The sequence below is a fragment of the Prionailurus viverrinus genome, chromosome D1, assembly GCF_022837055.1.
Source record: "Prionailurus viverrinus isolate Anna chromosome D1, UM_Priviv_1.0, whole genome shotgun sequence".
Taxonomy (NCBI): Eukaryota; Metazoa; Chordata; class Mammalia; order Carnivora; family Felidae; genus Prionailurus; species Prionailurus viverrinus.
Window position 1 is genome coordinate 115206425 of NC_062570.1, and position 24956 is coordinate 115231380.

General features: G+C 58.1%; 1 protein-coding gene across 10 annotated transcripts in view; it reads right to left on the reverse strand.

The window, feature by feature from the left end:
- The window catches only part of PHRF1 (PHD and ring finger domains 1), a 30022-nt gene that overhangs the window by 4611 nt on the left and 455 nt on the right, over positions 1–24956 (reverse strand). For 2 of the 10 annotated variants that reach the window (XM_047877373.1, XM_047877383.1), the window contains exons 2-14: positions 24769–24886; positions 20453–20568; positions 19924–20043; positions 15771–15994; positions 12892–12975; positions 11264–11382; positions 7852–7949; positions 7486–7661; positions 6504–6633; positions 2908–3035; positions 1691–1872; positions 1209–1328; positions 575–729 (exon numbers count right to left, since the gene is read on the reverse strand). In XM_047877373.1, coding sequence (XP_047733329.1) covers positions 575–729; positions 1209–1328; positions 1691–1872; positions 2908–3035; positions 6504–6633; positions 7486–7661; positions 7852–7949; positions 11264–11382; positions 12892–12975; positions 15771–15994; positions 19924–20043; positions 20453–20546 — 1630 coding nt within the window. In that variant the 5' untranslated portion in view covers positions 20547–20568; positions 24769–24886. The other 8 variants (XM_047877381.1, XM_047877378.1, XM_047877382.1 and 5 more) reach the window with 8 other exon arrangements.

The window sequence follows — 24956 nt, forward strand, 5'->3', positions numbered from 1 at the left end:
ATCGAGATGACTTTCTCTTAGAAGCTGGGCTTTTAAATTCCTATCCCTACTCATTCCTTGGGCTAGAGTCCTGTGCTCCTGGGGGCACGGGGTGAGAGGCCCCCGGCCACACCCACGAGCAGTGCTCACTGGCCACTGGAAGCGCCTGTGCCTGTTACACAGGGAGGCCCGGGAGGGGCCGCCCGGCTCTGCGCTGCCCTGCCCCCCATGGCTGGGCACCCCCGACCCCGAACACCCTCTAGGGCCCGGATGTGCAGGGGAGGGCTCCACAGCAGCCGGTTCCGTGGGCTCTGAGAGAACACATGCCAGCCACGCAGTGTCTGTGGGCTGCCCGGAGACCCCACCATCATCTAAACTCAGCCTGCAAACTCTGTTCAGAAAGCGATGTTGACTTAACGGAAGCATGACCTCACGTAGAAAACTGCTTTTAGGTACGTTCTGAACAGAAACCTATTTCAGTTCAACGGTCTCGTCAGGACCCGTGGCTCACATGCCCCTCTCGACCGCCCCGAGCAGCGAGGCAGAGAGGGCGCCCCTGCAGGCTCCACTGGGTGTCATGCAGAGGCCTCCTCACCTGCCTTCTTGGCACTGAGGGAGCCGTCCCGGTGGATGGTGATGTCTGCACCGTTCATCATCAGGAGGCTCTGGCCCGACAGGATGCTCCCCACTAGGTCTGGGACGGGGGCCTCGTCCACCTCTGGCTCGGGCGCCGCAGCAGGAACACTCCTCCTGCAGGTACAGACCCGTTGCTGCCTCCCCGTGCCCCCCTGCCGCCCCCCAGGTCCCAGCCCTGCCAGACCTCGGCGTGGGGAGGGCACGAGACACCCCTGCCCCCAGCAGCTCTGACAAAAGACAAGCAAGCAGGCTGCCTGGAGGTGAAATCCCCTGGTGCTTCTGGCCCCAACTGCTACCAACAGGCAGGCTATTTACCGGTTTCGTTGGTTTTTTTGTTTCGTTTTTTGCTTTTTTTTAAAATCAGGAGTGAAGTAGAAAGAAAGCACCCAGCCAGGGGTGGCCGCCCTGGATAGCAGTCCCGTGACAGAGGTGGGCGGGCAGAAGCAGCCTCAAGCACCTGCAGCCTTCCTCCTGCTCCTCGTGCCCTTTGCGGTGGCACGTCCTCGACAAACGGTCAAGGGAGGGGCCCCGGGAGAGGAGGTGCGCCAGCCCCCCCCGCTCCCCCCCCGCCCACTGTCCCTGTTGGCACACACCTGGAGAGCCCCACGGACACGGGCCTGGCCACGGGCCGGTGAGAGCGCAGTGCCGACTGGGACAGAACCCTCCTCTTGGCGCTCAGAGGGGAAGCAGGGTCCGCAGACTGCTCCTCGCTGCTGGAGAGAGCACACGGGCCACAGGAGCGGTGACCCCCACGGAAGGCCCAGGAGACCCCTTGTCAACCACACACATGGCGGCACCTGTGCCCCACACCCGAACACGGGACCCACGTAGCAGCTTCGTGTCAGCAGCTGCATGCACCTCTGGGCGGGCCCAGGGCAGCAGGGACCGACACGCAGAACACCTTTCTCCCTGTTAGTGGCTGAGGACCTACGGTGTCCCTTCCGGGCACCACCTGGGGGGGGGGGGGGGGGCCGACCAGGGTGGGAGACTCAGGAACCGTTACCCTCTCTTTACCAACGTGGGATCTGGGGCCCACTGTCCACGAAAAGAGGGGGAAGCCCCTCCCTGCGGTTACCTGTCAAAGGGGTCCAGCTCATAGGGGTCTCCGAAGAGCGACAGAGTGGCCACCCCGATGTCTGCACGCATCAGCCCCAGAGAGGGGTCCGCGGGCTTGTGCACTGACGGGGTGCAGGCCCCGCGGACGGGACCCCGGAGGCCCAGCGTCCGTGCAATGCGGGACCGAGCTGTGGCTTCATTCTGAACCGAAGTCACAAAAAAACCAGGAAGGGTGAGTGAGGCTCTAGAAACACCAGTGCAAGGACTAGTCTGCACAACACACACCAGACTGAGTAAGCGCTAAACCCCAGCTGACGGCTTCCACTGGGGGAACAATAGCGTTTCAGGGGTTTTGCCCCAGAGTTGAGGACTACATCCCAACAGCCCCGAACCCCGCAACGCAAAACCACCGTCCGGTGATGTCCATCCACCCGAGGACGAGGGCTGGGGGGGCGGCGGGTGCTCCCACCCCAAGCACGTGCGGGCAGCAGCCCCTGGGGCACCCTGGCAGGGAGACGCTGACACACGCGGTCGGCTCTGTTCGGGGCGTGAAGGGCAGTGAGCCAGAGGGCTGACGTCTGCGCGGCGGGAAGCGGGCGTGCCAGCACCCACGTGCGGCCGCAGCTTCGGCTTCCCATCCCTCCAGGAGTTCCTTCTGGACGAACCACCACAGCAGGTGCTCGAATGCCCCGCCGAAAACTAACAGAAACGTCTATGTGAGCGTATGCCACGTGTGTGTGTGTTAACCAGGCAAAGGCGACGACCTTGAGCAGGAATTCACACACGGACGCGGCAAACGCTTGGCTGCAACTGAGCTTTTTATGTTTTATGTACTGGTGTGCTTTAACCGTCCAGCCCGGGAGCTGGGGTGAGGACAGACACCACGGAGCAGGACGCACAGCACAGGCGGGCGCTCACCGGGGGAGGCGCGCACACACTCTGAAGGCCCGCGGCAGACACGCAAACGAGGATAAGGAACAGCCTGGGACGGCGTCCGCTCCCCACCCTCTGGCCTGTCTGCCCCTCCGCACCCCACAGGGCCCACCTCTGGGGTGCCCGGAGTTGCACACGACCCCTCCCTCAGGATGCCCAGCTCCAAAGGGTCCTGGCAAAACTCTTGTCCCAGCCCCACCTTCACTCTCTGCTGCAGAAAAGGGTCATGTTTATCAGCGACTCTCTAAGGAAACACAGAAAGGAGGCTTCGTCTGAGTCCCACCCCGCTACCCGAGGGGCTACCTTTGACCTCTTCCCTTTTCTCTTCTTGGCACGACCCTGGCGTTTCTTAGACCTCGTCCCGGAGCCCCTGCTCTTCACAGACGACCTCGACTGGGTCTTCCTTCTTCCTGACACCTTCTTCCGTCTTCCTACAAAGAGGACATAGAGAGTCTGTGCTTTAACTGTGCGCCCTCAGGCCCCCACCCCACCCCACCCCACGTGTCCCCCTCCACGGATGTGCCGTGCACTGCCAGGACCCGGCACGCAGACAACTATACGTAGTGGCTTCAGGTTTGTAAATGGAGAAATCACGAAAAAACAGTGCTTCCTCACAAAGGAGCAAGAGAGGGAACACAGCGCACAGCAAGGACAGAGTGTGACTCTGGAGTTTGCTCTGATCCGTAAATCTGACTTTTGTCACCAGTAAATATTTTACATCATTATGAAACAAAATTAAATGGGGGGAAAACAAAAAACAAAAAACCCCCTGACAACCAAGTTAGTAAAATGCAACAAAAGATCTGTGTCTGCTTGATCTGCCCAGGGGACTCCTTCCAACAGACTTAAAAACCGCCACGTATTTCCAGTAACACATCCTCGAGATTAAAGCGCACGAACACCCAGGCTTCAGGTGAGTCCGTCTCCTCAGGGGTGCCACCACGGGCTTGGGGGACCCTAATTCTAGGACGCTCCAACACCCCCTGGAAGGCCGCAGGGACCTCAGCCTGGAGGGAGGGGATTCTAAGGAGACGGAGGGATCGGCCCTCATGACGTACGTACGTTTGAATACGCACCGAATGTATCTAGCTCCCTAAGTTCACGATGAGGCTAAAAATCCTAAGCGATCGTGATCGCTGCTGAGGAGGCTACTAGTCGCGCGGTGGTTCTGAGAACTGGTCAATAAAGGAAACAAGCCAACGCCTTAAGTGCTTTGCCCACAAAAACCGCAGGAGTGGGAAGCAGCCAGTGCCAGGAGCAAAGGCTCTCCACACCTTCCTCGGTGCGAGCGCGGGTCTGAGCGGAGCGCGGAGCGCAGAGACCGCAGCCAGGGAGCCCAGCAGTCACTGCTGCCCACCCCCACCCCCCCGCCCCCTCCCCGGGCAGCTGGCAAACGCAAAAGCAAAGAGCTAAGGACGCACAGCTCCACCAGCGGCCCGCGGTCTCTGCCCGCCGGGGAGCAGCGCGTACGGGCAACCCCACTATCAAGACGACACAGGGACACTTACCAGGCACAGCTGCTGGTGCAACGTGGATCTTGTTTGGCTCTGGATTCAAATATACTATTTTTAAAAATTCTACCTCACTTACGATACAATTAGAACCTTCAATACTAACAGACTTGTGGGTTAAGGAATTCCTGTTCCCCTCCTCGGGTGCAACAGTGATACTGTGCTTAACTTAAAAAAAAGACATGGGGCGCCTGGGTGGCTCAGTCAATTAAGCGTCCAACTTCGGCTCAGCTCATGATCTCACGGTTCGTGAGTTCAAGCCCCACGTCAGGCTCTGTGCTGACAACTCAGAGACTGGAATCTGCTTTGGATTCTGTGACCTCCCCTCTGTCCCTACCCTGCTCGCGCTGTCTCAAAAGCAAATAAACATTAAAAAAAAATTTTTTTTTAAAAACCAAAGGAGAAAGAAAAGAAGGAGGAGGGAAGGAAGGAAGGAAGGAAGAGAAAGGAAGGAAGGAAAAGACAAGACACAAAGGCCGTGCTTCCAGGGCTCCTGGGAGGGAGCAGGTGAGTGAGGGAGAGGGAGGCCAGGCCAGGCTGGCTCCGTGGGGACTCCACTCGTTCGTCCCAATGTTTCCACCACTTTGGCAGAAGTCTATACAAAGCATTAAAAAACTCACTAGCAAAGCCAACAAAAGAAAACCAAAACGGCAAAAAGGCACAACCAAGCACAGATCTACGCAGCTGCCCGCACCCAGGTAGAGTGCACGCCAGGGGCTTGGCGGTGTGCGCGCGAGGGACGGAGGAAAACCCCTGCAGTCAGTCCTGCCTGCTCGGCGCTGGCACGACCCAGCCGTGACCCCGAGGCCACTGTCTAATGGAGAATCAGCGAGCGGGCACGGTGCTGGCCCTGAGGAGTCGAGTTTCTAACACAAGGAGACACAGACGGAGACACGAGGAAAACCTCAGGAACGGTATGACCGTGGTGTGGATTCCCCAGCTCCAATAGCCGGGAGCGATGCCCGACCCCTGGCAGAGAACTCGCGTAGAGCTCGGTTTGCTATTGTGAGTCCTGCTCCGGCGGACAGGAGAGAGCATCCCCAAAAAAGGGGAGAGGCCACACGAGGCACGTGGACACAGGTGGCCACTCCAGCACAGCCCCAAGCAGGAAGCTGGGACAGCACCGGGTCTCCGCCCTGACGGTGGGGGACACAGGGCATGTCCAACACACACCGAGTCACAAGAAAGCTCACTGGCATGTTGAGGACACACGCCGCCCGGTCCCTGCGTGGGCGAGGACGCGCAACACTCTGGTTCACAGACTGCCGACAGGGGTACAAAGTGCTACGCGACCTGGGACGCACATCTACCCAATGAGCCAGCAGCCGGGTCCTGCACTGACCCGAAATGAAACCCTGCCCACAGGAGACGGGTACTCGAACGGGCAGGACTTCGCGCCTTTGTCCTCCACGGCTGTGATCACAACACAAAGTCGACCCGGACAGCAAAGGGGACAGAGTGCGGCCTTTCCGTGTATGGGGGGGCAGACTGTGGGGGGGGGGGGCTCCCTCAACAAGCAGAAGCCAGCCAGCCACTGGCACCCACAACCACACACGCTAAGCTGGAGCACATTCAGCACCTCACAAAGGTCTCGTTACGTGAAGTCTGAAAACACACCAAACTGACACCCAGCGCTGAGGAGGACAGCAGGGCTGCCTGGCGGGGCTGGGACGGGACCTGCCTGGGACGGGACCTGGCTGGTGGGGCTGGGACGGGAACCGGCTGGGACGGGACCCGCCTAGGACGGGACCCGGCTGGCGGGGCTGGGACCTGGCTGGAGGGGCTGGGACGGGCAGGGCCAAGCCAGCTGGACGTTACGTCTATCAAACCTGGAACCACACGGAGCGGACACACCACATTCTTATCTCGATGAAGCGGACTTTAAAGACCTCGGATCATAAGCCGTGAATAAGACAGGTGTCCGTGAGGCCGCACTGGTCACACGTGATGGAGCAGAAGGAAAGGGGCCCCTGGGAGCACAGTGCCGACTGAAGAACGCACAGCTTGGAGACACGTGGCAAGAAAGCAATGAATTAATCATTGTAATTGCTCCCACACAGCAAAGTCCAGGACCGGGGTCTTCCTGATCTACTCTGGCATTTAGGGAAAAGAAAAGGCAATTCTGCCAAATTCTCCAGAAGCTTCCTAACCAACGACACGAAGGCCAAGCGGCCCCGACACGCACGCAGAGAGCACGGCCGCAGGGACCTCACCGCCCACAGTGGGTGTTCGCCAGGATGACGCGGACCAGACCCAGCTGGCCCACAAGACGTCCGTGTGCCATTTCTGCTACTTGAAAACCCAGGTGACGGCGGCAGGAGGGACTCCAGAGGAAGGCCCTGCGGGGCGAGCGTGCGGCCCTTGCCGAGCCAGCACACCCGGGCTTACCTGCTCTCCTCCTGCGTTTTGCGGGGGCTCGGGGCGCCACGGGGCGCTGGTACACGGCAGTGCTCAGACCGGCAGCGACAGCCTCAATGGTCTCATCCAGCAGAGAAGACATGAGGTACCGTGGGACATGCTACATGAGAAGGAGGGTGCCGTCAGCAAGGCGACTGCCCCCAGGCTGTTCATACCGCCCGCTGTGCCCCGTGAGGACTCTGGGCAGCCCTGCCGGGGAGCCCTCGAGGGTCAACCCTGCACACGCCCCTGCCAGGCTAACCGCAAAAGCCAGACGGCCACCAAGAGCTTCCTGTGGGCACTACGGGGCCGGGGGGGGGGGGGGGGGGGGTGCTCCTGAGAAGCAAGTTCAGGGTGAGAATAAAGAATGAGGGCCAGGCAGGCCACAAGGAGCCAACGGCACAGCCAGTGCCAACGAGTCAGCACACCGTGCCGGTGCAGAGCCAGCCGGCACAGTCTGGGGACCGGAGAGAAGAGATCGAGGGACAGAGAGGAAAGAGCAGCCAGACGCAGGGCACCAGGTGGACACAGGAGCGGGTGATGGCGTGGGGCACCAGCCCCCACAAAGTCCTCCGCCCCTCCCCATCGGCTGACGCCCCCTTGGGTGAGCACGCCGACCTGTGACAGGCACTGCTGCCCCCAGTTGGTGCTGCTACAGGACGGGGCGCACACCCGGAGGGAGGCTGGAAGGGTCGGCGTGGGGCCCTCCCTGCAGGACTGTGGACTGGAAGAGACCAGCTCTCTGCTCCTGCTCCCTTGGGCCTGCCGGGCTCGGTTCCCCGCACGGCAGCCAGGACACGCCCGCAGGTGCACGCCGCTGCCCTCACGGGCCCCACCCTGCCGTCTGCACCCCTCTGCTGTGCCCACCACCCAGAGCATTTGGGTAGCCAAGGTGCACCAAGACGGGGGCGGGCAGCACCCAGAGGGGCTGAACCAGGAGCAGCCTTGCAGCCACAGCGTCGTGCGTACCCACCTGGATTCTCCTGGCGGTGGAGATCCGATTCCGGTTCACGGTCGCTCGGACTCTCTCGCTCTGTCGTGTCCTGGCAATGGCACGGGTCCTCCCCACGTGAGGCCGAAGCCGGCTGGTGGTGGGCACCACGTCAGCCAAGATCAGGGAGACCTCCTCCTCACTCACGGGACCTGCATCTGGGAAGAAAGAAAACCCTGGACTGATGTGGGGCTGCCACGCCCCCATCCTGGCAGGGGGACTGAGTGGGAGGCGGGGGGCATCCCCCTGGAGCCTGGGCTGCCCTGCCGGAGAGCCCTGCAAGTTCTCCCACAAGACGAGAAGCCCCCCGCCCCCCTCAGCACGCCCTGCCTGAGAAGGAAACATTACCAGCGGTGGGAGCAGCTCCAGGGGCAGCACATTCGGGACAGAACCACTCGTCCACTGGTACCTCCTGGAGAGGAGGGTCCAAACATTCCATGTGGTACCTACCGGAACACAAGGGTGGCAGACAAGCGTCAGTCTCCCTGCCGTAACTGAGTGAGCCACATAACGGTCATCCAAATGTGCCCCAAGGCCGCCGTGCACCCTACTATAGACTGGACTGTGTCCCCTGAAAGCAAACACTCAGTGTGACCGTATTTGGAGATAGGGCCTCTGGGGAAGGGGGGAGTTAAATGAGGTCATGAGGGTGGTCACCGTGGACCCAGGTCCTTAGGAAAGGGAGGGACCCCGAGCTCCCTCCCCCCAGCAGAGGGGACACCACAAGCACACAGCAAGAAGGTGCTGCTGGCAGTCTGGGTCGCCTCCCCAGAGCCTGACCCTGAGGCACCTGGAGCCCACCCAGAGGTGTGCTCAGATGGGAGACAGCAGGCTGGTGATACTCCCGCAGTCCTTCCCGGGGGCATGCCGGGGATCTCTGCTCACCAAAAGGGGCCCTGACAGCCCCTGAACCCTGCAGGGGAGGCATGCTACGTGGACGGACCGAGCTAAGAAAGTGGCCACCTGACCCGGGCCACTGCGTCCTGTGGGGGCTCTGCCACTGACCGTGGCAGGGATCTGGCGCCTGCCTGTGGCTGGAGGCTCATCTCCGGTTAGCAGACATCAGCTTGCCCTCCCCCAACCCGGCTGTCACTCAGCAGCCCCGAGAGTTTCAAACGTTGACACCTTACACTTCATACTCCAGTCTGAGAAGCTCAGGGAAAAAGAAAGGTTCTGTCTGCTGAAAGCAAATGGAAATGTAGCCTAACCGTGGTTTTCCAGGTGCTTCAATCCAGTCTTCATGGAAAGCAGTTTGGGAGGAGTCACCGCTGGCATGGGCCACCTGCGCCAGCCTGCTCCAAACTTCATCCCAAGACCCCACACAGCCCTGAGCCAGGCAAAACCCCATGCGGACACCCTGCCCTGAAGACACGAGGGCAGACTCAACTCCGCTTACAGACCACGCACCGCTCACGGTGCTGGCACACGAGCAGCCAGGGAAGCCCTCACTCCATGAACCCCTCGCCAGGACCTCACATGAGAACCGCAGGGATGGGGGTGAGGGGACTCCTCCTAGAGTGTAACTCAGCCCAGCGTCAAGTCCTAGGGAGCACCCCAAAACCCCAAGTAGATTCCAGCCTCAGAAGATCCTCCCCTATGTGGTCTCGGGAACAAAATCTCACAAAGCATTCCAAGGATCCAACATGGGCCACCCTATGTTCTCCTCACACAAGCTCCAGGGCCTCAAGCAGAGGCCACTGGTGCGTGTGACGGGTGCCCAACCCGGCCAGCCTACGTCCAGCACAGTCACCCCACGGGGTAGACTCACACCCAGTGAGGGCCACAAGATGCCCATGAGGATGGGGGCATAGCTCCCGTGCCAGGCATGCTGCTCTGCCCAGCAGTCACAGCCCCCCGAGAATGGACCGCCTACCCAGCAAGGACAGCTGTGGCTACGTGATGCGGTGATGTCAACTGCCTCCCTAGTGACTGCCCCTCTATGTTAAACAGAGAGATTTAAAAAATCAGAGATGCTCTCTATCTTACTTCCTGTAACAACGAAAGGATGTGGCATATTCCTGTCATCTACAGAAAACCTTACGACTCTATTTTCAGAAGAATAGTAGAGTAATCTCAGACTTGATTTTTAAGTTAAAAAACAACCGTTAACGAAAACTGAGCAGACTGCAGGGGTGCCTGTGGGACTCAGTCACCGAAGCATCTGACTTGGGCTCAGGTCAAGATCTCTCGGCTCATGGGTTCGAGCTCCACATCAGGCTCTGTGCTGACAGCTCAGAGCCTGGAGCCTGCTTCGGATTCTGTCTCTCCCTCTCTGTCCCTCTCCCACTCTCTCTCTCTCTCAAAAATAAAAAAAACCTTAAAAAAACAAATTGAGCAGACTGCAAATATTAACAGTCTGAGGACGTTTGGACACGTAAGACCTACACTTAAAGAGCCGTAACGTTTAGCTCCATCAGCATCTTTTTGTACAGAGTGCTGTCCGCAAGGCCAGCAGAAGACACCCAAGTTTAGCACTCGGCTGGGGGGCCGTGGGCTGCAGAGGCAGGGCTAGCGACAAGGGCCACAGGCAGGCCTTCTTCCCACCTCGAATGGCCTCTCCTGCAGCATCCAGCTGTCCTAGGCCCTTCCTTCACATGCCCAGAATGGCCACGAACACACCGGGAAAGGATCTGTTTTAGGTGTGAGCAGAGTCCTGAGGGCTAAGCTACCCTCTTGGCCCCAGGTCCCTACGAAACCACATTTCTTCAGCTTCCTGCTCGCACTCAGTCCCGTCTCAGTAAATTAGCACAGGGACAGCAAGAGCAGGGCGCTGGCTCTGTCACCCAAGGCAGCACTCTCCTGTCCGCCAGACTCACAGCCACCAGTGAGCGGGGGCTGTCGGACCAGGCGACTCCCAGAGACCCCACGCTGGAGCACTGACCCAGCACGCGTGCAGGCAGAGCCTTGCAAGAAGGGAGACCAGACCGTGCGTATCTGAGCCTAGCGGGTGGGACTGGAGAGGGAGGCCCCTGGGAGGTGCCTCAGGAAGACAAAACGCACAGCACATGGCGTCTGTCTGGGGAGGAAGGCACCCGGAAGGTGGGCTCCGGTCAGCAGTCAAAGGGAATAAACTCTGCGCCTCCAGAGCCAGCTCTGGGCCCACCAGGGCTTGACACTTCCTACCTCCTGCTGCTTCTCAGTCCAGGCCTCAAAGGAGCTACCTGTTACCCAAGAGAAAGCTCCAAACCTGCCAGCCCCGCGGGATTCTCTGCCACTCGTGCCCCAAAGGAGAAGTTTCTGTGGCCCTGTCACCGCAGCCTGGTGGCAGAAAAATTCCTTAGACGCCCAGCAATGCCTCCTGTGCTGGAAGGAGGCCCAAGAAAGGCTCCCGGGAGCCAGGGCCTGCTGGACACAGGGTCACCTGCCCTCACAGAAAGCAGGGGTCCTGCACAAGCCCTTCTCCGGGCCCCCAGCCCCAGTCTCTCATGTGCCCCTCACCTTTTGGCAGCCTCGATGCGTCACGTGCATCTTTGAGAGTCCCCTTAGAATATCGTGGGGGAACGGGTAGAGGATATAAATATAGCGGGAACAAAAGAGCCTGGGAGACCTGCTGGTTACCCACCAGCGGCCTGGGATTCAGCGTTCTGAATACCGGGGGATGTGGCCCCCTCAGCATCACAGAGAAGATCTGTGGGTACGAAGCACAGAAGCAGACCTGCAGGACTTCCCTCTAACACGTTAACACTCCAGTCTCAGAGGCTGGGCTCGGCAGGGACCGGGGCACGAAGGCCTCGTCTGCCTCGGCCGCCGCCGTGCTCACCCTGCGTCACAGCCGTCGCAGAGAAGCAGCCGGTCCTCCCGGTCGCTCCTGCCACACACTTCACAAAAGGTGGGGTCTTCCTCCTCATCCCGGCCGGCTCTGGCGTTTTCCACTGGAATCTGAAAGAGAGAAGCCCCGCTGGTCAGCGACAAGCGGAGCCCAAATCCGAGGCGCGGCTGCTGGGCCGGTGCAGAGCACACTGAGCCGCCTCGCGACACGCACGCAGGCTCCGTGGGCCCGGAGGCTCTGGGGCAAAGTGCACACGGCAACCACGTGCAGGCAGTTAGCCAAGAGAAACAGCGAACCCAACGGAAAACAAAGGACGACCCATGGAAAGGTCCCGCAGACCAAGCAGGTGGGGACACCCAGGGCAGCGGCGCTGGAGACGTGAAGAGGGAAGAGAATAAAAGCCGGAGGCCTTCATTCTCTCGAGAACCGTGGCTGTGGCGGTCAAGTGCGCTGCCGCGCCGGGCAGCGGTGGTCACAGCTGCGCACGGAGAACAGCCCGCTACGGGCAGGTGAGGAGGCGCGACCACCAAGACTCCGTAATCCAGGGCCTGAGACGCACCAGGTGTTCAGACGCTTCCTTCCCCTGCCCGTCTCCCCGCGCCCCGGAGCAACACGGCCTCCGCGCTTCTCTCCGTCCGTCCGCGTCAGCACCCCAGGTCACACACCCCACCGCTCGCTCGCCCTTTACTCCGGGGCCAGGATGGGACTCGGGGGCCTCCCCAGCCTCCGGCATCGTCTGCACTGGACTTGGGAGTCACTCTCCTATCTTCCCCAACTGCACTAGCCGGTGTGCCCCCTGGACTCCCCACCCCCCAGGTCCCCGCACACACAGGAAGGGCTTGGGGACATGCACTTGGGTGGCAGATGCTCCAGGTAGGTGAGGACCGGCTACACGGAAACGGAGGCCCCGGTCCCAGGGAAGGAGGACAGTGTCTGGGACAGGTGACGGGGGCCCGAACGAGCAGAAGCAGAGCCGCCACCTCCAGCCCAGCACCGTGCCCACGAGAAATCTGCACACGAAGAGCCAAGTCCCCGCGCATCTATGGCTTTGTGCGCCACGTAAATAAAACGGCAGGTCTATGGCTAGCCGCACGACACACGTCGAAGGTGGGTCCTCGAGTCTCTGTAACGTTTCTCCTCAGCAACAGAAGACGTTAACAGGCCCTTCAAGCCTCTCACGAGCAGACAAGCAAAAGAACAAAGGAGAACCACTTCCTGTCCCCAGCCCCCCTGGCACACGGCCCCGCCCCGGCCCAGCACCAGCAGATGCGTGGTCCCGAGACAGCAGGCGTCCTCTCCCAGGTCTGGCCTCCCCCGTGGCTGTCGTGGCCGAAGAGAAGCTGTGAGCTGTAGAGAAGGCTTGTGGGAGCGGGGGAGAGGAAGTGCGAGGGACACGCCAGCTGCACCGCCCACAGCACGCGGGCCCGTCGACAAGACAGCACACCCCTCTGGCCGCTGCTTGCACTCCAGACACTTCCGCGGGTTTCTCAAAAGCACGTAACCAGTATTTACTCACTTCAGGAAAGCAAATCAGCTTGTGAGCGCACGTTCTCCCATTAGACAGGGACCAACATGATAAGGTGTGGGGAGGGGCCCTCTAGCACAGCATCTGCACTTACCTTCTTCAAGATTTTACCGCCAAACCGAGCTCGAATACAGATACATTTAAATATAGTTCGATCAACTGGACAGGAATTGGCATTCTGTAAGAAATAAAAATTGCATCGGGATCCTATAGGATCGTTTTCACGGTTAATACCACATTCGAAATAAAACATTCCCTTAGAAGTGAGAACTTCGTCTTACAATGAAAATCTACTTTCTACGGTCCACGTGCCCCGTGCCGAGTGGCTGGGAGCACAGCAGCGAAGCCAAAAGACAAACCCCCACCGTGCAGGGCTGCTCTCCTGCTGGGGAGGAGGGAAGGCAGGCTAGCTGTGAGCGCACACATAACATGCACGCACGTATGCGCACACACGCGCACGCGTGGCACGCACGTGCTAAATGCTAGGCACAAAGCGGGATGGGGGCCTTCCTGGGCTGGCCTCCAGCCAGGCCAGCCAGGATGCTGGCCATTTCTGCGTCCCCTACCCCCTGGGCCGCGGTTCTCCGCGTGCACGAGGTTGCTCAACATCTGTTTCTTAGTAAATGCTGGTATTTCTTCACATAGTGTGGCCGGCTGCCCATCAAATGTGACAAATGTTTCTTCTTTACTAATACGGTTTGGACACGTAGAAGTTTGTTTTAAAATACCTCTATCGTGCAGATCATACCCCACAACATGCACTCGAAACCTGACAAATTGACATCTGTGTGGTCAGCACCCAAGCCCTCTAGCCCCTCCCACCCACCCCTGCTCCGTCCCCTGGGGCTCCAGATGCCTGCCCTCAGGACCGGGACTCCAGCTGCACACGCCCACTCTTCACCAGCAGGTGCGTCCGAACGGTCGCCGGTGGTCGCCGGTTCCCGTGCCGTGTCCCACGCGGCGGGTAAAGACAAGCCGCCCACCCACCCGAGCAGGGTCTGCGCAGACGGACTCCCATCCTCTCGCCAGCTCACAAGGCAACGGTGCATGAGCCACGTGGCTGGACACGTTACACCACGTCCACTCTGGGAGGTCCAGGGGCTCCCATCCTCCCGGGTCTCTGGTCTATACTGAGCTAAGCCTCCTTCCCTGTCCCGACAGTTCCCGCATTTTCCCACGAAGGCTTCAGAGCACCACGTGCTAACTTCCAATCCCGGGGGCGGGGGGGGGGGCGAGCGGGCCCCCTTCCTCTCCATCTCTCCCACATGCCTGGAGAGCCCCGTTCCCTGCAGTGTGAGACGCTACCTGCTGTTTGCCGTGTGTAGTTGTCCCTACGAGTCCCCACCACGCTCCCGGGGCCTGGTCTCCATTCCCGGACCAACCTGGTATACTCACCGGAGTTGTACAGATCCTAACAGCCGGCACGCGACTGCCCTTTTTCAAAAGGACTGCCAATTCTTGGCATTTGCTTTCTCTCCTCTACGAATCTCACGGCCCTGCTAGGCCCTGATGCTCTGGTTAGGGTGGCAATGAACTTGTACATGACTGCCATCTCTCTGAGGTGGGATTTCCCTTCGAGAAAGTGCTTTCTTCAGTCAGTCTCAAAGGTTTTAGAAAACCTCTCTAAAGGTCTCACGTGTCTTTTCAGGACTTACTTCTACGTATACTGTGACTTTTAATCTGTATTAATCTTGTGTCTGGCAATCTTGCCGAACTCCACATTACAGCAGCTCCTCGGTAAGATATCTGTATCGATAACTTACTACTTGCCAACGATAATTTCTCCTACGTGACACTTACACCTTTGTTTTCTCCTCGCACTATTCCAGTACAACACCGACTAGGAGACAACCACCACCTGGTGGTGTTCCTCCATTTCCAAGGCTCTGCCCGCCACGAAAACCTAAACCTTGATCTGACGTGTGCTATGGATCCAGCGCCACAGAGCAGGAACTAGTGGCATCAGACGGGGAAGCCCTCCATCGACAGACACCACAGGGAGCCAGCAGCCGCGTGGCCATGCGGACGGCTCACACAAACTCCCACTGGAGACGCTCTGAGCTCTCTGGGAAAACGGGGAGCAGGGCTGGGGCTAGAGGCTACGGTGCTGCTGTTAATCTCGCTGAGTGAGGTGGTGGCATGGAGCTCTGCCACCCTCACACTGCGTCCATGTTGGGGAACTTACAGGGGAGGGGGGAGAGGATGAGACAAAACACGGAAAGCAGACTTAACGGTTCCTGAAGATGGGGGTGGGGGGCCCACACCGCTCCTCCTGTACCGTTCTACTTCTTTGAAATGTCTCACGGTAGAAAGTTTAATACAAGGGGGCTCCTGCTTCTAAAATTCATCACGAAATACACCGTGTCTTTCTGGTAAATTCCCTTCAACTGTTTCAAGGATGGCTCCCTTCACTGCCGGTTATGACTCACTGCCAAACCGAATCGCGTGCTTTCTCTGCCTCTTTGAGATGACCCCACCTTGTGAGACTACAGCATACTAGGCTGACTCTGCTGGCCACACACTGCGCCCAGGTCATTCAGGATTTCTGCAGACAGGTCCCCCAGGGATACCAACCCATAAATAATCCTCCTCATCCAATGCCCCACAGTGAGCTTTATCAGCAACCCCAACGGCACACCAACAAAGCAAAGACCGGTCTGGGACCCAACCCCGTGGCCCCAATTTCTACTGTAGAGGAGAGAGAAGCGCCAGCAAAAGGCTAGCAACTGACAGGGTCACTTGCAAGTGGACAGAGGGGGGGTGCCCGGGTGGTTCGGTCGGTTGAGCCTGACTCTCGATGTCGGCTCAGATCACGATCTCATAGTTCGTGGGCTGTGCTAACAGCACAGAGCCTGCCTGGGGCTCTCTCACTCTCCCCCGCTCTCTGCTCCTCTCCCATAAATAAACTTAATGAAAACAAAAAGTCAACGGAGAGAGGCCATCCTGAAGGAAGAACCTCAGAGCCTCGCTCACCTTCGACCATTCCACAATACAGTCCAGGCAGAAATAATGGGCACAGTTCTCCGGTGTCCCCAGGGCCTGGTCCCGGAAAGCATTGAGACAAATCGGGCAGCTCTCGGAATCGTCATCAGAATTAAATGCGCCATTGGCTTCCAACGTCCCCTGAGTATCCGCCACGGCCACTAACGTTTCCAAGCCTCCTTCTTCCCTTCCTTCTTCTTCAGAATCTTCAGAACCTTCAGAAAGAAGGAGCACAACTTTGTGAGCCGGGACACTGGAAGCAAGCAGCCCACAACCGCACTCAGGAAAGTGTGTTTCCAAACCCCACACTCAAGGGACAGATCCCTTTCCTGAAGCCCTGCCCAGTGTAACCATCCCCGAGCACCTCACCCTGAAGCTGTGTCCAAGCTAAGGGGATGTGACACTGGCTGAGTGGCCATACCAGCTCCTCTAGCCCCCACCTGGAGGCAGAATCAGAACCCTCACGATCAGGGCAGGTCCCAGGGGCCACCCCCTTCTGACAACTGGGTTCCCTGCGGTGGCCCTGCTCGGCACAGCAGCCTCCAGACGGCGCCACGTGACCCCAAAACCCTTCTCAAAACAGGATGTTAACAAGCCATCTGTCTCCGAGTGACACCTCGCTTACAGCTCTCGTTTTTCTTTCTTTGGGATGTAGGGGACATAGATCCTTAACTAGGCAATTTGGCCACAACAGTTCCGATCAGTTTCTGAGAAGTTCTAAGACTGGGACTTGACCAGGAGAAAAGGACACTTTGAGTTCAGCACAGCAGTTGACACGTGCATTTAGTTTTCTCTCCCTCCCAAACTCCACTAAAATAGAGACCCGAATTCACTTGCACCAGAGGTGTGGCAGGCAGCGTCCTCACGAGCCCCAGCACTCCTCCCCATCCAATCCACTGAAGTGTGGACACACCAAGTGACTCAATTCCCTCTGCATGGCGGAGGGAACAATCCCTGGGGGCTCAAACTATTCAGGTGACTCCTCTAACAGCCGTGCTCCCCAGATGGTTGCAGAGAAAGAAGTCAGAGGGATGTGCTCCCGCGGCTGACACGACGTGCCGTGCGGACGAACAGAGGCCTCTAGGCGGTGAGGACAGTCTCCGGCGGCAGCCGGCCGGCAGTCAGGACCTCAGCCCTACCCCCGCAAGGATCTGGATCCTGCCAACAAGCGGTGACCCCGGCGGAGGACCCTGGGCCTCAGATGGGAATCGTGGCCCTGTGACCCCTTGATGTCAGCTGGTGAGACCTGCGCGAAGGACCAGCAACCCACACCTGGACAGCTGGCTCCGCAAACATGGAGACAGTGAGCGCCCTGTCCTGAGCTGCCAGGTTGGTGACGATTCGTTACACGGCAAGGAAAAAAAAAAAAAAGAAACTAATGAAATTGGCACGTACAAAATTTTGGAAAAGGCCAGGCAGAAAGCTGCGTGAACACAGGACTTTGCTCCGCTTTCCTGCTTTGCTGGAAAGGGCCAAGGAAGCAGAAGCAGGTCGAAGCCAGGTGACCAGGCTCTTCCTACTGAATTCCGAAAGGCAAAGAACTGTCCACCTGAGGGCCACCTGGGCCTTGTGCAGCACCTCGGCTCACAGAGCAATGCCTCCGAAGTCTCTGAGGGACAGTGACCAGCACTGATGAGGGTGGACACTCGTGCAGATGCGTGAGGCCCCAACTCATCTACCTCTGCCCACCCCTTCTCAGGGGCTGCTGGAGGTGCTCCCGACCAGTCGGGGGGGGGGGGGGGGGGGGGGCAAACCGAGGACAGTGCAGATGAGGGTGCCAGCCTGGCTTGGCAGTGGGCAGTGGGCCCGAAAACCCGAGTGCTGAGGAACACAGGGTCCCGGAGAAGGGCATGGTCCCCGCTGGAGGAGACTGGAGTGGCCCAGGGCCGTGCCCGGAGCCGGCCACCGTGACTCACACTCCCTCGTCCACGACGGCTCCCTGCGGCGCTCGTGAGCGCGCAGCCTGGGGAGCGGGGGCGAGGCCACGCGCAGATCAGAGCCCTAAGTCCTCAGGTTTTATGGTAAGACTTAAGCAGATAATACTTAAATTGGAAACTCAGCAGACAGCAGTCAAGCGGTTTTCAGGAACAAACACTAGAGCCAGAAAAGCAACAAGTAGAAAAAGCACCCCTGGGAAGGGCCAGGCCTAAAAGGGTGCAGGAAGTGCCCTTGTAGGAAACTCCCTTCTCAAGGTCTGACCACACTTCCCACACGGCACCTCTTTCGCTTCAAAGACCGAAGGGCACACGATTACGCTTCCAGGCCCGCCAGCCACGCCCAGGGCCCCGCGGCCTCCCTTCCTGGGGCTCCTCGCCACCTGCAGGCATCTCCTTCTCTCCTGTCCTTCAGATCACAGCTTAGACGGGGCCTCTCTGGAAGTCTCTTGCTTCTCCAGGGCCATAGAGCGCCCTTCCCGCGACACCCCTGCACACCCACTCTTGACACGTATTACCCTTATTATAACTGCTTCTTTGTGCCACTGTGTCTGCTGCTAAGTGGTGAGCTCAGGAGCAGCAGGGACCCCAGCCGAGCTGGCTCCTGCGCTCCCTCGGGCCCTGCCCAGATTCTCTGGCATCCAACAGGCCCTCAGACCTTTGCTCGAGGGAGGATGTCTTCTGGCTTCAGCCCTGCCAGCGCCGACTGTCTGTGCCTGAGACCGACGCCCCAACTCAATCTTGGGGCATATGCAGAAGAGCAGTAGTCGTGACCTGCAAACTCGGGCAGGATCTCACATCCCTGTGTACAGGATTCAACACCTAACTCTGGGGGCGCCTGGGTGGCCCAGTCGATTGAGTGTACCACTCTTGATTTCAGCTCAGGTCATGATCTCGCTCCCAGTTTGTGTGTTTGAGTCCTGCATCTGGGCTCCGCCCTCTCTCTGCCCCTCCCCCACTAGCGCTCTGCTCTCTCGGGGAAAAAAACAAAACTTATTAAAAAATCTAACTCTGGGGGGCGCCTGGGTGGCTCAGTCGGTTAAGCGTCCGACTTCGGTTCAGGTCATGATCTCATGGTTTGTGAGTTCGAGCCCCGCGTCAGGCTTTGTGCTGACAGCTCAGAGCCTGGAGCCTGCTTCAGATTCTGTGTCTCCCTCTCTCTCTGACCCTCCCCCGTTCATGCTCTGTCTCTCTCTGTCTCAAAAATAAATAAACATTTAAAAAAAAAATCTAACTCTGGAAGAATAGGTCACCAACACACACAAAGTTGCAAACTCACACTGGCTCATGCCACTTCAGTCCTGGTCCCTCATGAGCACTGAGGCAAACAAGAAAGGTTCCCTTTCTGGAACATTCTAACACTGATAACCACGGGAGCCAGAGTCAAATACACAGATCATGGTATTTGCTTTAAGACCATGCCTCTCCTGACTTAATGACTATGCCAGAAGGAAAGCAGCCATGAACCAAACTTCCAAAGTCCAGCACCCTGTCAGCAGAGGGCCACACGTGCCCTCCCTCAGAGGAAGGTGATCACAGCTGGTCTTGGACAGGGTAGTCCGGCCTGGGGCCCTTGCAGGCCATGGACAGCCAGGGCAGCTAGAAGGGACAGTGAAGGAGGCGCTGTCAGCCTAACCAGAGTCGCTTCAAGCAACGTTCCCTGCGCAGCAGCTGAAGGGCACAATTGCCAACCAGGAAACCCGCGCTGTGAATTCCTCAATGAAGTCATCTCCTGCGTTTGCCAGCGCTCTCGGGCTCTGGTCAGAACGAGAACAAACCACAGATGACGCCACCGACCTGTTGAGAGTCCTGGCCAGGTGGCCCCGGGCCACAGCGAACCTCAGCTAGGCTAACCCTGCCCTGTACCTGCGGGTGTGGGAGCTGGGGCCACCAAGTGCACCCCCCCCCGTGTGCTCGTCCTGGAAAGACCCCACTTCGTGATGCTCCGCCCTCTTAGACATTTGAGTCTCCTGCCGTCACCAGGGAAGAGGCCTGTGAGGCTGTGTCGTCAAACTGAACTCTTGACACAGAGGATGACAACCAAAGCGAGGGCTCGCCTTAGGGGACTGCCAGGCCCGATGAGCGGCCGAGGAGCCTCTTCGTAATTTCTACGGCCCTCAGCGGGCTCCACTAACAACGCTGGGTGAACTGTTGTCCCTGCCCCCGCAAGAGGAAATACCCGGAAGCCATCCAGACGCTAGCGCTCTCACCGGATTGGTCCTCCAGACCGCCCTCCTCGTCCTCTCCGTCGTCCTCTCCGTCGGTGCTGTAGCTGCGCTCACTGCCCGTGTCATCCTCAGAGCTGCCACTGCTGCCGTCACCGCTGTCTTCTAAGGCGAAAGAGATGAAGACACAAGCCCAGGGGAAGTGTCACACAATCAAGGCAGCAAAAGGCCAGGGCTGGCTCAGAGCTACACGGAGGTGCTCCAGGCACCAACCAAAGCGTAGCTGCTCAGGTGGGGCTGGGGAAGGTGGGCTGGAAGGGGACAGATGCAGGGAAAGCACATTCTTCCCCACTAGCATCTGTCCCGACACAAATAAAATGTATCACTAACCAACTTAAAAGCAAAGAGTAACTTTTTAACAAAGACTGAGAGTTGAAATTAACACGAGTAAACAACCCTCCAAAGGGAACTCCAGCTTTTCCCAGAGCCAACAACCTGGAGACGTGCAAGCCACCAACGCCAGCTCCAACACCCGTTGGCCCACCTCCGGGGGAGAAGTGGGGGACCTGCTCACCAGCGCTGCTGGCCAGGACAGCAGGGTTGAGTCGCGAGCGTCCATCTGGCCCTGGGCTTCGGTCCACAAGCTCATCCAGGCTGTCGTCATCCATCGCTAGACATTGGCCTTTGGCTCTGAAATTAACCAAAGTCAGGTAATTCCTAACTGTCCCAGGATGCAACACTCCCCCATCTGCAAGCCCAACAGTCACTCCAGTGACACGTGTTCATCTGTAAGACACGAGGCCAAGCCGTGAGATATAGAACAAACACAACAACTCTAGGGGCGCGTGGGGGGGCTCAGTGGGCTGGGCGTCCCACCCTTGATTTCGATTTCCGCTTGGGTCATGATCCCAGGGTGGTGGGACGCCCCGCATGAAGGTTCTGCTTAAGGTTCTCTCTCAAATTAAAAACAAAAACAAAGAAACAAAGCGATTCTAACCACAAAGCTGTGCATACCTATAAAAAAAGATAACGATTCCCATCTACAGAGTGATGTTCAAAGTCAAATCTCAATTTATAATGGACCTAATTTAGCTCAGTCTGGCAACATTTTTCTTCAGTCAGGCACCCACAACACCTTAACACTCCTGAAGAATCCTGACACCGGGCACGAATGAAATGGCTTATCACAAGCTGAGGCAAAGCGGGGTTTTTGATGCAGGGGGGTGGGAGGTGCCAGAAGGGCCTAGGTGACTAACAAAACCCCCTCCCTGCATCCCCTGCCATGTCACTCTCAGCCACAGCTGGCCAGCCCAACCTCGGCTCACCAGACCACCGCTGGGAGGCTGCGGGTCAGCTGGGGCTGCTCTGACCTCACCCCGAGAGCATCCACAGGGCACTGGCGAGACACAACCGCCCAAGAGCAGCACGGAGTGCGGAGGTCGGGCTCCACCACTCAGCCACCATGGCCACTTGCTCTCGGGCTCTTGATCTCCAAGTGGGGACACCTGTCCTGCCTACTCTGCAAGACCGCTGCAAAGATGACACAGAAGACGGAGACAAACGACCTTGCAAACGCAGAAGACACAATCCACCTCCTTCACCAGGCCTCCAACTTTGGAGCCCAAATAAGGGCTCCTTTCTCAACAACACACTCACCTCGTCTCCCAGATGACTCTTGGAGGACACACTTAACTAAGACGTAATGAAGAAAACCCTCTCCGTGCACAGTGTGCTTTGGGCCAAGTCCACTCTCCACGGTCAGAGGAAAGGGGTCGCACAAAAGACCAGAAGGCAGAGGGGCAAAGCAGGAAGCTGGGTTAGGCCAGCATGCCCGAGCGCCAGGCAAGGTTCTCGTTCGCGGATCCCACGTGCAGGCTTCTCTCCCACGGGCATGGGCCACCCGCCAAGAGCTTCACACGCACCATGGCACCCAGGAGAGGGGCTATCATCACCACCTTTGTACAGATGCTCCCAGAGAACAATCTCCTGGTGGGGCTAAGGTCAGGTTCAGATTCCAGAGTGCCTACCCAGCTTCCCTAACAAAGCCCCAGATCCTAGGGGCGCCTGGGTGGCTTCGTCGGTTAAGCATTCGACTTTGGCTCAGGTCATGATCTCGTGGTTTGTGAGTTCAAGACCTGTGTCGGGCTCTGTGCTGACAGCCTGGAGCCTGCTTAGGATTCTGTGTCTCCCTCTCCCTCTGCTCCTCCTCTGTTCATGCTCTCTCTCTCTCTCAAAAATAAATAAACTCAAAAAAAAATTTTTAAACAAAGCCCCAGATTCTAGGATGACGTTTCCTAAAACAGTGAGGGCATGTTAACGTGATGAAACTGTCAACTGCCTTATGTTGCTTCCACCTGAAAATAATGCATTAAGAGATGGTTTTGTGGCTTACCACCTTTCTCGTACTTAGTGCTCGAAGGTTAAGAAAATGAGCCATACTCAGTCGGTTGAGTGTCCGACTTCGGCTCAGGTCATGATCTCAGGGTTCGTGAGTTTGAGCCCCGCGTCCGGCTATGTGCTGACAGCTCGAAGCCTGGAGCCTGCTTCGGATTCTGTGTCTCCCTCTCTCTCTGCCCCTCCTCTGCTTGTGCTCTGTCGCTGTCTCTCTCAAAAATAAATAAACGTTAAGAAAAAAATTAAAAGAAAAAAAAACAGAAAGAAAATGGCCACAGTCCCACTCCACAAAGGGTCTGGTCTGCACCCTCGGTGCTTGGTGACTCAGCAACACAGCAGGGACCCAGCCTGTCCTACAAGTCCTGGCCATGACTCCTGCTAGAGGCACACAGACTATGGGGCACGACATGCCACAGACCTTCCAGGAGAATGACACTTCTGTGGGCACAATGGCTTCAGGGCTCAGGGAAGAGGGCTTAGAACGCTCTGGCCACTGTCGTGAGCGTTCCCACACGTGGATTCCACAAAGTCATCCCGGGACAGCTGCTCCAGTACCTACCCCGCCCCTGCTGTGTGCAGCACACTTTCTTGCCCCACAAGGGGGGTAAATACAGCTCACCCTCAAGCCACACGGGTTGGAAGGACACCGGGCCATTTACACGTGACACTGTTTTGGATAAGTACTGTACTACAAATGTGCTCTCCTTCCTCAGGATTTCCTTGGCAGCATTTTTTTCTCTAACTTACTTTATAAGAACATGACCTGTGCCATACACAACACACGTGTCACCCAGTGGTTTCTGTCATCGGTAAGGCTTCCAGTCAACAGCAGACTATTGACAATAAAGTTTTCAGAGTCAAAAGTTGTATGTGGCACTCGGACTGCATGGGGACGGGTACCCCAATCCCTGTGTCGTTCAAGGGTCGACCGTACCATCACACGTAGACCTTCCAGTGAACCCTTAGACACCAGAAAATGTAACCCCTGAGGCCACCGAAGACACAACACAGCACAGCTGAGGGCAGTTTTCCGGGTGCAAATCCTTACCATGATGACGTTTCACACAAGCACCAGCTCAAAAGGAAAAACAACCCCTAGCTTCTCTGGTGCACTACGACCCAGGACCACCTAGAACGGGCAGTGGCGAGGCCTGCCTCCGAGGGCTGCCTGAAGAGGTCAACAAGGCCATAATGGGGTTTGGTACCCGGGGACTTGCCAGAAATGCCAGCCCAGGAATGGGGTCGAATCCCTGAGTCCCTGCCCCTGTGGGGTTCAGTCCCATGGCCTTGTAGTCCCACCACTGCTGGGGAGGGAAAGCTCTACCAGGGCAGGAGAGGGTCGATTAGGAGGCTGAACATCGTCCCTTCCTGTTCCGTCACGCGACAGTTAGGACACTGGGAAAAAAAAAAACCCAGGTGGCCCCTGAAATTACGTTCCAGAGCAAACACCTGTGCAAATACCAAGGCAGAGACCACAACTAGAGATCCCTACAGCCCTTTCCCTGTCAGAACTGCAATCAGAACTCTTCGTTAATGGGGACCCCAGCTTAGGACCTAATGGCCCACCAGCAGCCCCAGCCCAGACATACCCGCCCAGATGCACCGTCCCTACCTCTGCCCCTGTGTTCCAGATAACAGGCTGGGAAGCTGTCTGGCAGGAAGGCCCACGGCCCCCTCCCGGCTGCTGGCCGCCCTCGGCAGTGCTGGTGGTGCTCTGGGGTTCTCCTGCTCAAACTCTAGACTCAGGGCATCCAGGGGGAATAATTAAGCCAGAAAAAATATCTCTCTCTTTTCAAATGCAGGAACCCAAAGCACCTACAATTCCAACCGTCACTAAGGAAGCAAGAGCTTCGGTGGTAACTGGCACCTATGCCAAGACCGGAAGCAAGAGTGCCCGTCGCCAGGCCCTGGGCAAGGCTGCCAGGTCCAACACTGCACACTGGGCCAGGGCTGTCATTCTCCATTCACCGTCTGCCACAGAGGACAGGAGACCTTGGAACTGCAAACTGCAACGGAAGTGAAAAAGCTAGAGCCCATTGAGGTCTTCGTAGGGCTGAGATGGCCACGGAGGGTCCATGCTGGGGGGCTGCAGAGAGGACTAAAGCCAAGCTTGCCCCGTCAGAGCCTTGCCACTTGGCCGGGTGCAGAGAATGCACCGGAAGACGCCAGCTACTGTTATTCAGACTCCACATTCTCCCATAAACACGAAGCCTGCCGGTGGTCCTGGGACAGGGAGGGTGTGCTAAGTGCCAAGTCAAACCTCACCTCGGCCTCACGTTCTACCCGTATGACCACTGGCTAGAAGGCGGCGCGCCAGGCAGACGCCAGAACGGCATGCAGTCTCCTGAACTGACAACGGGGTAACATGAGCGCCGCTAAACAGAGCGCCGCCCCAGAGTCCCAGGCTGCGTTAACTCGGCGCTCTGGCTGCGCGCTCAGCAGCTGTGCGCCCTGTTAGCAAGTTACTTAACCTCTCCGGGGCTCGGCTCGGCTCACTTGTAGAAGAGGAAGGACGACCCCTACTCCCGGGGTTTGTTGTGAAGACTACGTAAGTTAACAGGAAATCATCCCGCGAACCACTCGGGCTGCCGACGAAAGCAGTGACGACCGGGAGCTGGAAACGAGTTGGCAAAGGGTCACACCTCGCTCAGAGGGGAAAGCGATAACGCGGAGTTGGCGGGGGG